Source organism: Asterias rubens, chromosome 6 (assembly GCF_902459465.1).
Source record: "Asterias rubens chromosome 6, eAstRub1.3, whole genome shotgun sequence".
NCBI lineage: Eukaryota > Metazoa > Echinodermata > Asteroidea > Forcipulatida > Asteriidae > Asterias > Asterias rubens.
In genome coordinates this window covers 13,210,296-13,225,620 of record NC_047067.1, presented here as the reverse complement: position 1 = coordinate 13,225,620, position 15,325 = coordinate 13,210,296, and the positions used below count along the sequence as shown (strand labels likewise).

At 38.5% G+C, this 15,325-nt stretch overlaps 1 protein-coding gene across 2 annotated transcripts in view; it reads left to right on the top strand.

Annotated features, from left to right (window-relative positions):
* LOC117291490 (cGMP-inhibited 3',5'-cyclic phosphodiesterase A-like) overlaps nt 1–15,325 on the top strand; it is a 61,995-nt gene that overhangs the window by 20,773 nt on the left and 25,897 nt on the right. For both annotated transcript variants that reach the window (XM_033773228.1, XM_033773227.1), the window contains exons 2-5: nt 7,900–8,160; nt 9,376–9,451; nt 12,204–12,901; nt 14,105–14,260. In XM_033773228.1, the coding sequence (XP_033629119.1) occupies nt 7,930–8,160; nt 9,376–9,451; nt 12,204–12,901; nt 14,105–14,260 (1,161 nt within the window). In that variant the 5' untranslated portion in view covers nt 7,900–7,929. The remainder of the gene's footprint in view (nt 1–7,899; nt 8,161–9,375; nt 9,452–12,203; nt 12,902–14,104; nt 14,261–15,325) is intronic.

The window sequence follows — 15,325 nt, the reverse complement described above, 5'->3', positions numbered from 1 at the left end:
AATAACATCAAACGTACATGAACAGCCAACGTATGAATAGCCAAGACAACGCACAGAATAGTTAAAAGTTTCTTCTCGAGAAACAATTGTTTCCCACTTTCGCCTTTGTAGTAATTGTTCTGTGGTTTTTAGTTGAAATGTCTTACGCTGAGATCAAGTATCAATTTTGATTGACTTTCCTAGTGGGTGCTTAAAGCTTTACATAACAATTCATACTTAGAAAACCCCGCTAATGTTGCAGTGACTGTAGTATCACATTGGTACAAACCGTTGCTAATTAAAGCCATTGGACCCTTTCGGTACAGAAAAAAAAAAGTTCACAGATTTACAAATAACTTACAAGGTTTACAGAAGGTAATGGTGAAACACTTCTCTTGAAATATTATTCCATGAAATGCTTTACTTTTTGAGAAAACAGTAAAACAATATCAGTTCTCGTTAACGAGAATTACGGATTTATTTTTTCCCTGGTATTTTCTCCCGACTCCGATGACCGATGAAGCCCAAATTTTCACAGGTTTGTTATTTGATATAGAAGTTGTGATACACGAAGTGTGGGCCTTGGACAATACTGTTTACCGAAAGGGTCCAATGGCTTTAAACCCCGGTTTTGTACAGACTTAGCAATTTTTTGTTGAATTTTTAAAGGCATTATGCAGGGAAAATTCAGACTTTTATCTGAATTCAGACTTGTTAAAGTTTGCCTGGTAACAATAACTGCTGTATGTTTTCCCAAATTAATTAAGTCATGCTCTTTGATCTACTTCTCTAGCTCTTCGGATGCTGTTCCTAAAATATCTATGAAATGTATACAGCTAGTATGCTTCACTTTCTTTCCTACACGTACATGTTGGCTATGATTGTGTAACGCTGTAGGATTTAAGGTTTCATGATATTTTTTGAAGATTTTATTTTTTTGTTTTTTTTTGTTTTTTTTTAGGCCCTATGTGACATTAAATATTCACACAGTGCATAATAATATGCTTGTTCATAACCTTTACCTGTCTAGGGGTTATAAACATGCCATCATTTCTATGTACATGTGTGTACCTGTTTAAATCTCGACCAAAGTTTCAGACTTTTTTGACAGCAATGATTCTCACCAATGCTTATGGAGCCACCGGATGGTTGAATGTGACAAACAGGGAGCAGCTGTAGATAATATCCTACCCCCCCCCCCAACAGCTTATTTCCCAACAATTGTTTGTAAAGGGTTTCATTTTTACTTCAAATCATTCAGATAAAAGCAATTATTTTGGTACCTTGAGACTATTGTTCTGTGAATATGTTATGATACTCCCTCTATTGTATGCATGATGTACTTGCAATCCGTTGTAATTAAAAAATATTATTACATCCCTGAATATCAGAACGAATGAAGTAGGAAGGAAATGGAACGTGAATGATTTATTGTGGGAACAAATTTTGATTAAAATTTTACGGCACCGTCGGAAAGGCTTTAAAGCAAAGATACATATAGTAGAAGATGATTTTGAATTATCTTTAAAGAAAATAATCGGTCAACTTCCGTATACAGCCTGTCACCTTTATTGTCAATGACCAGTATGCACACTTTGTGTGACCGGAAAAAGTTTATACTCAATCATTCATCAGAGTCAGAGAAAAAAGTTGGACACAATTCTTATTAGCTTTCACTATTTTGAAACATCTGGGCCCAATTTCATAGAGCTGCTTAGTAAAATCAGATTACCGGCCAACAGTCCACTCAATTATTATGCTAAGTAAACACCAGCTAAGTACCAGTCACAAGCAATGTATATGGCATGACAATTTGGCAAGTAACATGTGTAAAATAAGCGAGCTATTTTCGTGCTTAAGCAGCTCTATGAAGTTGGCCCCAGGTTTTAGACCTGCAAGATCTAAACTGTCTTTGTTGTTTTATTCAACTCTCAAAAGTATTTGAAGGGAATTTTTGTCTTATGACCTTTTTTTGTACAATGTAAAATATGTGCACAAAATTGCAATCCTACCAATGGTTAAAAGAAAGATTGCTTCACCTTTGTTTGAAGAATCAAAACCTGAGTATCCACTTTTGTAATCAAACCAACTGGTAAAGTAAAGCAGACGTTTCATTTTATAAAAAACAAGAATCAGTATCAGTTGTACTTAAAGTCAAGGGTGTACAACAGAAAGAAAGTAAAACAAAATCTTGCTGGAGTGTTTGAGTTATGGAAATCTGATAGATTTAGTCAGGCTTCAGAGTATCCACTCAACAAGTTATTTGAGCCAAAACGATATACTTCAAATAAACAAAATCTAGTTTGTTATATGTTTGCTTCATTGTTTTTTCCCCTCTTGTTTCTTTTGCTATTTTGTAACAGTGTATTGAGGCTCTGCGCAAGGCTCCTACTAATTTTTTTTTAATTTATTGTATACCCATGTTAAAATGGTTACAATTTTTACTTTTGTGTAATTGTACTAAACAGTTTTTACAAGTTTCAAATGTTGATCTGAATTCAAAGAGTCACCCCCCCCCCCAATAAAAACAAACTTAAAAGGGGGAAAAAACAAAACAAAAACTCTTTTACTTGAAGAGTTTCCTATTTCAGGTGGGTTGTGCAATTTGTCACAAGTTGATTCAGTTGTTGAAAAAATCTTAAAGGCAGTGAACACTATTGGTAATCACTCAAAATAATTGTTAGCATAAAAACTTGTTGTTAACGATCAATAGAGAGCTGTTGATAGTATAAAACATTGTGAGAAAGGGCTCCCTCTGAAGGAACGCACTTTTTGAAAAAGAAGTCATTTCTCATTCAAGTATTATAGTTTAATTTAGAGACCTAAGAATTAGATTTTGAGGTTTCGAAATCAATCATCTGAAAGCACACAACTTGTGCGACAAGGGTGTTATTCTCTCTTTGACGCCCGTTTGAGCTTAAGTTTCCACAGGTTTGTTATTGTTTGCATATGTTGAAATACACCAAGTGAGAAGATTGGTCTTAGACAATTACCAATAGTGTCCAGTGCTTTTAAGTATGTAGCATCTCACACCCACTCCCACACACCACCCCTCCTGACTGGAGTACATGTTCACTCCTATACCCAAGTCTCGTGAGAGGTAGAGGTGTACTGTTCCCTGGGTAGCACTGCTTCTCTTATCCAAGAAATCTCCAAGACATCTTAACTCTAAGCGGATTGTACGGGATTGACAAGTGTGGCATTAAAGTCTGAGCTTTCAGACTCCTAGCTGTCAGATTGATGTGAAATTGTAGACATGCAAAATAAAACCGATACTTCAGGGATATTTGTGAGGTTTTTCCATAGAAATCTGTATATACCACCAGCAGTTGCTGCTTTTCCTGCAATGGTCTGAACTGCTGAACCCATAGAGCTATATATACATTGACTAGAGCGCTAACACCCCATTATACACGCACTAAGGTTTTGAAGCCGTGTGGGGGCATCCATGTTTATGTACAAACCAATACAAAAGCTTGGAATTTTGTACGGCAATTGTACGGCTATTTGCATGATAGTGCATTTGTTCTTTTCTATGTGTCATCGTACCAAAAACGGAGCAAATGTGAACGACCAATCTGCTGATGAGCACATAAACTGCGAGCATCATGTGCGTCATGTTTAAAAGGCTAGATACTTTTTTTTAGTAAATCAATGAAGTCAAACTTACAGTTTTCGTAGTGCGGACGTACGCGTAAGGGCAGTCGCGTACGTAAGTCCATACGCTGAATGTCTGTCGTTTAGATATTTCCAGTTGACAAGATCCTGAGTTGTAAGAAGACTGTTGGCTAATAAAGGAATCGAAGCAATTGCTATCGGTTTTGCTGTCAAAATGTAGACAAATGGAACAGTTTGATGGGTACATTATAACCCATTATAAGCATTGCCATTGTGGTGGGGGGGGGGGGGGTGGGGGTGGAGTTGTCAGTCAATGGCATGATCGGCAAAACCTATGTGTTTGCAACCAAACCTTTGAGTAAGTCAAGCAGAGAAATGTAACCCACTTCATCTCCTAAAAAAATGAAGTTGGGAGACCATAAGGTCCGGATACACAATTAGATCACGAGCCATCAAATCTGCTGAAACCCTAACCGCCATTTCCTTGTCGGGCCGAAAACAGCGGCTGCTAGAGTCGCAGGAAATTGCCAACGCTCCTGATTGCGCGGCGCTGGAAAAATACCGTAAAAGTAGGACTTTCGTGTCATCATGAATCGCGGCAGCGCCGGGGCTACATGTAATGATGTGGGCCAGTAAGACACTGCACCCAAGAGGGAGTTTTTTCAAGGGGTAGACATGGGATCAGTTTGCGGTTTATGCTGAGGGATGCGAGAGGGTTTGGTTACGCCGTTGTGCGAATGGATTGCATCCTAGGGTGTTTGGGGAGTTGTCTGTGATGGTAATTGAGAAGGATCTCATCTGAAATGGTGTAAATGGATTCAGGTTTCACTCCGCGGACAAATAGGTTGAAAATATATGACAATCCAAATAGTTTGTGAACTCAGCAGATGGACAGCAGAGACACAAAAAGTGATGTAGAGTTTAGAACTGACACCTAAATGAGAAACTGTAATTTAAGGGAGATCCTTGTGTCATCGACTCAGTAAGGTCATAAATTGCAATTTCATACTCATATTGATCAAAAGGTCACTAAAAGAAAAATGCAAATCAGTTTGAATTCTACAAATAAATGTTTTACTTTAGTAAATGAATGTTTCTCTTTGCACAACATATGCTTTGAAGACCAACTCTTAATCAATAAACTCCAATTAGCAAGAGCTTCAAAATATGCAAAAGCAATTTGATGAAATCCATACAATTGGCACTAAGGAGCTTATATCTTCAGCAGATAGTAATACATGTAGCACTGTTGGATATTAAAGGCAGTGGATACTATTGGTAATTACTCAAAATAATTATTGGCATAAAACCTTTCTTGGTGACGAGTAATGGGGAGAGATTGATGGTAGAAAACAGTGTGAGAAACGGCTCCCTCTGAAGTGCCATAGTTTTTCGAGCAAGACCAATTTTCCACGAATTTCATTTCGAGACCTCAAGTTTAGAACTTGAGGTCTCGAAATCAACCATCTAAACGCACACAACTTTGTGTGACAAGGGTGTTTTTTTCTTTCATTATTATCTCACAACTTTGATGACCGATTGAGCTCAAATTTTCACAGGTTAGTTATTTTCTGCATATGTTGAGATACACCAACTGTGAAGGCTAGTCTTTGACAATTACCAATAGTGTCAAGTGCCTTTAACCAATCTGCATTAAGTATGTTGAATAGTTGTTTTCATGTTGTAAAGACAGATGCAGATTAAGTTTGCCATTATTAGGAACGGTGGTATTTGTTCCTAGTCCAAGGGAAGGTATGCATTTGTGTGTTTCTAATTCTGAGGTCTTGAAATCAAATTCGTGGAAAACTATTCTTTCTTCAAAACTACATTACCTCAGAGGGAGCTCTTTCTCACAATGTTTTATACTATTAACCTCTCCCCATTACTCATTGTGAAGTAAGGTTTTATCTCTAATTATTATTTTGAGTATTTACCAAAAGTGTCCACCGCCTTTAAATGAAGGAACAGAACAACAAAATGGTTCACTTTCAAACTGTGTTAACATCTACCATATATGCAAAGAGGTAGAGAAGACATGCACTGCCTAAATAACCTGTAGGTATTCTCACAGTCATGTTTGGCACATCTTCACGTATGTATCAAAATAAGAGGAGGGAATGGACTTATTTTGCATCAAATTCACATACAAGAGTGCTCTACATCATCCCCATCTCAGGCTCCACATGACAAGATGCTGCCATGCATCTCCATGAGAACACGTACAGAGGGCGAGTTTCTTATTAATGTCACATTAAAGGCACTACACTATTGGTAACTACTCAAAATAGGTGTACCCATAAAAACTTACTTATGTTACGAGCAATGGAGAGCTGTTTTTAGTATAATAACATTGTGAGAAACAGCTCGCTCTGAAGTAGCTTGGGTTTTGAGAAATAGGTAATTTCTCACTTGCTGAAGAACACAAAGTAATGCAACAAGGGTGTTTTTTCTTTCATTATTTTCTTCCAACTCCGATGACCAATTGAGCCCAAATTTTAACAGGTTTGTTATTTTCTGCTTATATTGGCATACACCAAGTGAGAAAACTGGTCTTTGACAATTACCAAAGGTGTCTGGTGCCTTTAAAAGGGCAGCAATTTGTATTGTAATCCACTATCACCGCGGTGATATCACCGTGGTGATGATGTGCAGTGTTGGTCTTTAAGTACTCCATCATGATGACCAAACGCTAGGTGCAGAATAAGAATGTTCTTTTACTTGCGACTAACGGTTTGGAATCCATTTAATCATTTTGCCCGAATAGCTCTCAAGGAAAACGCAAAGACGTGTTCCAAGTGTTCAGTGGGTTTACATACACATGTATGTGTGTATGGGTTGGAGTTATTTGCACTGCCTAGGGGAGTAAAACACAGTGAGTTGTAATGAGTGTTTGAGCGTAATGAATAAGCTGTATATATAAGTACACATGTAGGTTGTGTGTTACCCTTTACTAAGCATAACGACCGCAAGTTACTTGTAGTGAAATGCCCATAACATCCACTAACGACCTACTTATGCTTGAACAAAGAGCAATAGTTCAAAGAAAAGGTTGTATCCACTACCATATTGACACTTTCCATAACGTTTCCCATGTTAACAAAGAATCTACAGGTCTTAAATAAACCATTTATATTTCTGTTTCTTTTTATATTTCCTGAAATTTTTCTTGAAAATAGCTTAGTCGGAAAATTCAATAAGATAATCAATGTCTTGGTGCATGGTGATGATTATACAGGGCTCGTATAAATGGGCTCTTAAAGGCAGTGGACACTATCGGTAATTGTCAAAGACTAGCCCTCACAGTTGATGTATCTCAACATATGCATAAAATAACAAACCTGTGAAAATTTGAGCTCAATCGGTCATCGAACTTGCGACATAATAATGAAAGAAAAAAACACCCTAGTCACAGGAAGTTGTGTGCGTTTAGATGGTTGATTTCGAGACCTCAAGTTCTAAATCTGAGGTCTCAAAATCAAATTCGTAGAAAATTACTTCTTTCTCGAAAACTATGGCACTTCAGAGGGAGCCGTTTCTCACAATGTTTTATACCAGCAACCTCTCCCCATTACTCGTCCTCAAGAAAGGTTTTATGCTAATAATTATTTTGAGTAATTACCAATAGTGTCCAGTGGCTTTAAAGGTGAAGCAGGTGGTGTCATTGTGTTGGGGACTGTAGGGTACAGTAGCTAATTAGAGATGCAGTACTTGTACAAATAAATGCTTCATTTCATCTTCTTTTTAAGTTGCGGTATAAAACCAGAGGGTTACAACTCTTGCTTCTGTTTTTTGTTTATGCAGAAACTACTTTGTGTGTAGGCCTATGTTCTGTGTCTTGTTAACAATTCTTTAACTCTATTTGGTACAACTCCATTGCTAATGTTCGATGATACTTTTACTGTTAAAAAGAAATGAGTGACAATGCATTTCTGTTTTCCAACTTGGAAGAAAGGATGGTGATATAGAAATGTTGTGTTTTTTTTTTTGCAGGGATGTTTGGTTAACCGGTAAGTTGCACCATAGCTGTCCAAAATCTAATCTAACATTTAATTTTGTTTAACGAAGGTGATCCTCTAGCTGCCGCTTCCCAGGTTGTATCGAAAACTTGGATGTGATCTCTGGCTACACAGCAGTTAATGGTTGTATGGCTTACGACTGGCCCCCAAACAAAGATAATGACAAAATGGGGGGGACTGGAGGTCGTTGGTTCAAATCCCACTCTATTCAATTGTTCAACCCAAAATTGTTTTGAAACTAAGATGAAAATACTCAATCAAAGTTGTTGTTTTCCTTGTTTCTTAGGTATGCAATTCTGTGGTAGACATCGCGGTAATGCAGGAGGCCCATGGTCTGATTATGGACATGATGGCCGACTCAAGCCTCCCACCAAACGTCGTGAGCGGCTTGAAGACGGTCAGCTCTCTCCTCAGTCCACCAACCAGCTACAACACGCTGCAACGGCCCAAGATCAGTCCACTGGTGGCACTGAGCGAGAGTAACTACGGAGCATCGGATATTGATGATTCGCCGTATGTTGGAGACAGGCCTTTATCATTACCCAAGGTACCTAAGCAAACTATTTCTTGAGTTGTTTGAGTGAGAACAGTTTGGCCATATTATGCAAAAGATCGATGGAGATGTTGATAAAACCTCATCTTCCCAAGAAGTAATGGATCAGAATATATTTTGTATAAATGAATAGCAAACTGTCTTTAAAAGGTTTGGAAAGACGAGAAGCATCCTTAAAAAATAGTTAAGGAACCTTAAGAATCCTTTGAGGTACCTTTGAGATACCTTTGAGATCGAGAGAGCCTTTGAGGTACTTTTGAGATATCCTGAAAAACCTCTGGGTACTTTTGAGAAACCTTGAAGAGGCTCTGAGCTGAGGTACCTTCCATATACCTTGAACCTTTGAGACACATTAAAGAACCTTTGAGAAACTTTTTAGACACCTTGAAAAACCTTTCGGGTACCTTTCGGATACCTTGAAGAAACTCTATTAAGGTACCTTTGAGACACCCTGAAGAACCTTTTAGGTACCTTTTGGACACCTTAGGAAACCCTTAAGGCACCTTTGAGATACCTTGAAGAACATATTGAGCCCTGGTCCTTTCTCAATGCTTTGAGACGCCTTGACAAACCTTGGTGGTTCCTTTAAGATACCTTGAAAACCTTTGAGGTACTTTGAGCATGTTGAGTAACATTTTAAAACCTTTGAGATATCTTAAGGAACCTTTCAGGTACCTTCTATGAGCCTTTGGTAATCAAGAAGAAATGCTGTTAATCATATTGAACAGTTGTCATTACAAAAAGGTCAATCAAGTTTAAAGGGAAGGTACACGTTTGGTAATTACTCAAAACAAACTTTAACTTAAAAACTGACTTGGTAACGAGCATTGGAGAGCTGTTGATAGTATAAAACATTGTGAGAAATGGCTCCCTCTGAAGTAGCATAGATTTTGAGAAAGAGTTAATTTCTCACTAAAATAATAAAAGACTTCCAGCCAGAAGCACATAAATTTGCCAACAAGGGTGTTTTTTCTCATTTTCTCGCTACTTCAATGACCAATTTAGCTCAAATTTTCACAGGTTTGTTATTTTATGTGAGAGTGAGAAGACTGGTCTTTGACAATTACCAAACGTGCACCTTCCCTTTAATCAACATTGTTCATTTCTGAATATAGGATAAGGGTCAAAGTTCAATGGAACAGTAAATTGTTTTGTACGATACCATGTAATAAGAGAAATCCAAGTGAAAATTTTTCTTTACCCTGACAGAGATTGCGACGAAGCCTGCCCCCAAGCCTCATACGACGAATGTCGTCTACTTGGACAACGACTACCTCAGCTACAGGTCTGTCAACACTATCATATTTCTTTCCCTCTTCTTGAATTGGGCAAAAAGATTTTCCCAGAAAAGAAAAAAAACTACCCAAGAATGTTCCCCCATTTTGATTATCGTCTGCTGATGAGAGTGAACTGTACATTAAAAGTGTTTCTTCGGAATGGGAAGTAATTGAGTACTTTCGGTGAAACTGGAATGTGCTTTAGCGACAAAGATTTCTGAAATCAGACACATAGAAGGAGCTGAATTAGTTACCTGGAATTTTAGCATTTTGGCACCTGCGTGCCAAATGTACAAGATTTGATGCAAGGTGAAATGGGTGTTTTATTTCCTATTAATCACAAAAATTAAGTCATTTTGACAAGACATGATTTAAAGGCAGTCGACACTATTGGTAATAACTCATAATATTGTTTAGCATAAAAACTAACTTGTTTACAAGTAAAGGAGAGCTGTTGATAGTATAAAACATTGTGAGAAACGGCTCCCTCTGAAGTGACATAGTTTTCGAGAAAGAAGTAATTTTCCATGAATTTGATTTTGAGACCTCAGATTTAGAAATTGAGGTCTCCAAATCAAGCATCTGAAAGCACACGACTTCGTGTAACAAGGGTGTTTTTTCTTTCATTATCATCTCGCAACTTCGACAACCAATTGAGCTCAAGTTTGCACAGGTTTGTTAATTGATGCATATGTTGAGATCCACTAAGTGAGAAGACTGTTACCAATAGTTTCTAGTGTCTTTAAAGGCGAGGTATCCCTCCTTTTTTTAATCATTTGTGAACATTTCATTGGTAGCGCTTTTGAGATGTTGCCATAAGTCTGGAGTGGCTATATATCCAGGAAGAATAATCTATTATTTTAATTCTTTTGAAGGGATTTTTTTCTCAAAAAATTATACGTTTTCAACAGCTGCAGTGCTTCTTTCCATGGAAGTTTTAATGGTCATTTATATTCGTAGTAATTATGTACCAAAGATATACCCTCCCTCTAACACCTATTCAGAAACCCAATTGACAAGCATTGATATTCAGTTTAAAACAACCGCTTTCATTAGAAATACACTGTGCAAAAAGTTACGCAAGTTCTGGCATTTTGCCAATATTTGTGGGGCTGATCAGTCAGTGTTTAAATGATATTCATGTTTGGCATAAGAGGTGATTTAAAACATTAAAATCGATCTTTAATAAAAATGAAGTTAATGTACCGACTCAAACTCACACCACGTTAAATCACCACGGTAAATCTTGGGGATGGGGAGGGGGGTGGTTGCCCTTGGAATATTCAGAAACATTGTGATTAAACAGCATGAAATAGCAAATGAACAAGTAGCTCATCCCGGGTTCCCAAAAATCAAATCATATATCATGCCTGATGTTGACAAACAAATATGAAGAAAAACGTGTCGGTTGTGCATGTGATATTCTCACTATACAGTGCATTGATACCGATATGTTTGTGTTTGCACATTGTTCATCTCATCGTCCCTAGATATCGTTGTAGAGCTACCTTGCTCCCATACGCATTTGTGTACCCACCTAGTGCGGCGTTTGCAGTGTCTGTGCGCATACCCCAACTGGGGTCAAACTGGTTCAACTGGATATTGACCAAACTCGTCCATTTTCCATATTAACCAACTGGTTTGGACTAGGTTTAACTGTGTTCAACTAGTTTTAAATTATAAACTAGTTGGTGTCTGTCCACTTTCCATGTTAAACCAATCTGGTTTTAACTGTGTTTAACTAGTTTATCAACTGGTTTTCAACTAGTTCCAGCTAAACACAGTTTAACTAGGTTCAACTAGAATTTTGACCTGGGACATTCACAATGTACTTAGTATAATTTTTTCTTATGGGAGGGGCTAATTACAGTGTTTACCATGCAAGTGCCATTTAAAACAAAATCCCAGTAGCTAGATTTCATCGAGCAAGACCTAATGTACTTTTGAAGAAAAACGTGTATTGTGGGACTGCATTTGATATTCTCACTGTGCAGTGCATTGGTACCGATATGCTTAGTGTCTAGATTTAGAGCTACCTTGCTGCTGGCCATATCTCTTATCTCCTCTCTCTCTCTCTCTCTCTCTCTCTCTCTCTCTCTCTCTCTCTCTCTCTCTCTCTCTCTCTCTCAAAGAGATGGTTCATTCTTTACTTCTGCAATCAGGTGTTACTCACCCAAATTACAAAACCTAAATTAGAAAACCGACGGACACCAAAAGTGCAGCATGCTCTCCAGGCATTCAGTGGCAACAAATCTTGTGCATTTTCTTTCTTGAAGAGTTCAGGTGCAGGTGTTTTTTTCTTCTTTTTCTTGCGTTACAATGAGTTGAAAATGTATGTGTCTTTATACGGTTTGCACTCTGCTCCACTTATGTTTTTTGGCAGACTGATTTTGTTGCTGGAAATGTCTCAATTGTCACGGAGAATCGTGATGCTAACAGTCATTACGGAAATACTTGATCCATTAGTACATTAGGTCTTGCCTGTGAGGTGTGGATGAGATGAGGAGAGTGTGGGTTGAGTTACAGGCGAGGTATTTATCTTGGCCGAATGACCGATAAGACACTTACAAATGATTCCAGCTCCTTCTGGAGTACAATCAGATAATTTTACAACGGCACGATCGATCCTCCTGTATGTTATGATTCTTGATTTGATTGTCAGTCATCACGCGCACCTTCCGGAAATCTGCATATCATAACCGATTTGCTGGAAGATGCTGTTGTTTATCTTAACTTTGGTTCTCCTCCCATCTCTTTCAGGTTTACCAACTCTAGAACCACAACCGCTAAGGACGCGTAGCTCTTCATTTAGACACACAAGGGAAAATAATAACTCGGCTACCCCCAGTCCATCAGGTAGTAGATGTAGTAGCCCATCACCAAGTGTGCAGCAGTCTAGTGCAAGCTCTGCTAAGGGACGCTCGTACTCAGTCGGGACAGGAGGTATCACCCCAAGAGGGCGCTCTCCGAGTCCACTGTTATCTCTTGACTCGGCACAGAAGCCACGCTCCAAGTCCCTAGCGCCGCGGCATTCCCTTGGTGTGGCCGGGCAGGGTGACGATGGCAATGCAAACTTGTTAAACGCACTGGACAGCAACCTAGCGGTGAGCTCGGAAGGGGAGCTGAGTGATGACGATTCATCGTATCAAGATCCTTCCTCGACGTCTCTTGTTTCTTTAACCATTCCTGAATCAGAACAAAACCAAGACACAGCGGAGCGAGATACAGACATTGAAAGCCCAGAGGAACTAATCTCGAGCCCCCAAGATTCCTATCCCTCGGAGCAATTTACAGACTCTGAAAGCAAAAGAACGAGCCCTCCTCCAGTAACTGCTAAGAAGAGGGGTAGTGTAACAATAAGTGAACATGTGACTGTGATTGAAGATGATGGTGAGCATCTGATAGCCACAGAGGAATATGACGGGCAAAACGGATCAAATGAAGCGGACCAGGTCTTGGTAAGTTTGGGGGAAAAAGTGAAACTCTTCAGCAATGACTAACTTTCCGAAGGGTCATTCATGTTGATATCAGTTTTTAGTGAGATTGCTGATTTTCTACCTGCAGTAGGAGTACTTTTTCAAGCTGTTTTAAAACTTTCTTAAACTTTCCATCCATGATTAAACAAAGGTTGATACAAAGCATAATGATTATAACTTTTTATAAGATATCACGAGCAGTGCACCTGGAGCTAAGCTGACTATAGGGTGCAGATTTTTTGAGCAAGCGCTACGAGCACCTGCATTGGCGGAGACCGACGCTATACAAGACTTTGATTATTATTATTAAGAACTATAACTGTAAAAACTGACTTGCCACAAGTTTTAGATAAAATTTGACACAAAATGTATCCATGCATACAAAGCGTAACATACCACATTTTAGGTCTTCTTTTTAAACTTGCTAAATCTTTCTTCGTAACCAACATAGTAAAATTATCTGCAACTGAAGGAATTTTCAATTTAAATCAATAGTTGGTTAAAAGTTTTTGTTTCGCAAATAGTGCTTTTTTTAACTGGGTTGGGGGAAAGTAGTACATTCTGCTCCACCAGGCTTCTAGTGGATGATACCCAAGCCTACATCATTTCGGACTGTGAAGGGGGTAACCAAATTGCCCCTGGTGACAGTTGGTTTGGGTCGACGGCCCAAATTGGTTAAGTACAGCCCTCACCTTGAAGTGGCCAGGGCCCAATTTCATAGAGCTGCTAAGCACCAACAATTGCTTAGCATGAAATTTCTTTCTTGATAACAACAGGATTACCAACCAAATTCCCATGCGATTTTCAGGATAAGCAAACAACAGCTGATTACTAGTAACAAGCAATATGCATCAAATAGAAATTTTGTTGGTAATCCTGTTTTTATCAAGAAAGAAATTTCATGCTAAGCAAATTTTTGTGCTTAGCAGCTCTATGAAATTGGGCCCTGTTCTTGAGATGTTAGGCAATCTCTCATAAAAAAAATAAAAGATTTATATAAAAACTTGCAACTGTGCTGCAGCTTTGTCATTGTGTGAACCTTTGTAGATGTATAGGATTCCCATAGCAACCTCCTTAGCAACAGCCGGAGCCGTAGCCAAGAATTCAGACACGAGATCAGGAACTCTATTTATTGAAATTTTTGTATTTTTTTTTTCTCCTTGTTATTAAACTTTTTATGAGCAGCCTGAAGTACTCATACAGGATGACACAGCCATCGTCCCTTCAGAAGATTGGGACCCAACATTACCGGAATGTCGAGAGCATTTACAGAGAGTTGATGACTGGGACTTTGCTGTCTTCGAGCTCTCAGACGCAGCACATGGTCAAATCCTTAGCCAGGTAAGGGTGTAGTAGATGGCTGTAGGAAGCAAAAGTGAATCTAAATGTTGTACTGGAGTTGTATCTCTACAAGAACGGAAATACAAATGTTTTTTTTTTTCACAGACATTTGGATAATTCGCTTCTGTAGGTTTGGTGTGTGCATCCTGAATATTGAACTCAGGTTGACAAAAGAAAAATTGACAGGGATTTAAACCTGTGAGCTCTGGATTGACAGGCAGTGTGGCAGGAGATTCTGTCCCTCATTGAGATTCTGTCCCTCGTTTGGCTAACTGTGTACAAACTTCTTCCGATAGAACCCTCTTTTATCTGTAGCCAACAATTGGGACATGACGCAGCTTATGTTAATTTCTTATCACGGACACAATCTCCAGATTTTCATACACACTTGCACTTCACCAAATGAGCCATCTAGCCCTAATTTTGGCTATCTTCCTATGTTATTAATATGTTTGGTTGAGGTTGCCAATCAGAAGCTACTCAACATCAAACCGCCATATATACAGGGATCACACCCACATTAAAGGCAGTGGACACTATTGGTAATTGTCAAACACTAGCCTTCACAGTTGGTCTATCTCAACATATGCATAAAAAAACTAACCTGTGAAAATTTGAGCTCAATCGACAATGCCTTTAACAATACAACCTGGCTAGATAGGGAGACTGCAAGTTTTAGAGCAAGATCACTTAGTTGGTCCAGCCCTGCAGCCAATTTCACGAAACTTTACGCGTAAGTCCACTTGCCCAACATTTATGGCGCAAGTTACTCCACAAACGTTGCGCAAGTGGACTTACGCAGTTGCGTAAAGTTTTGTGAAATCGGCTGCTGGGCATGTTACTCTGGTGGTAACAGGTACAAATTAGTTTCCGTTATAGTTTATTCCTGGGTATTTTAAGCGAGATACGATGCCCCAAACTGTAAAATTTTTCCTTTGATGTTTCTTATATTTTTAACCATTTACTTGCATTTAATTTCGATCCTCTTTCAAATTATTATTTTTATCATTTCAATTTTGTTTTGTATCAGCTTTGAAGTAAAATAATTTGTTTTCAAAAGTTATG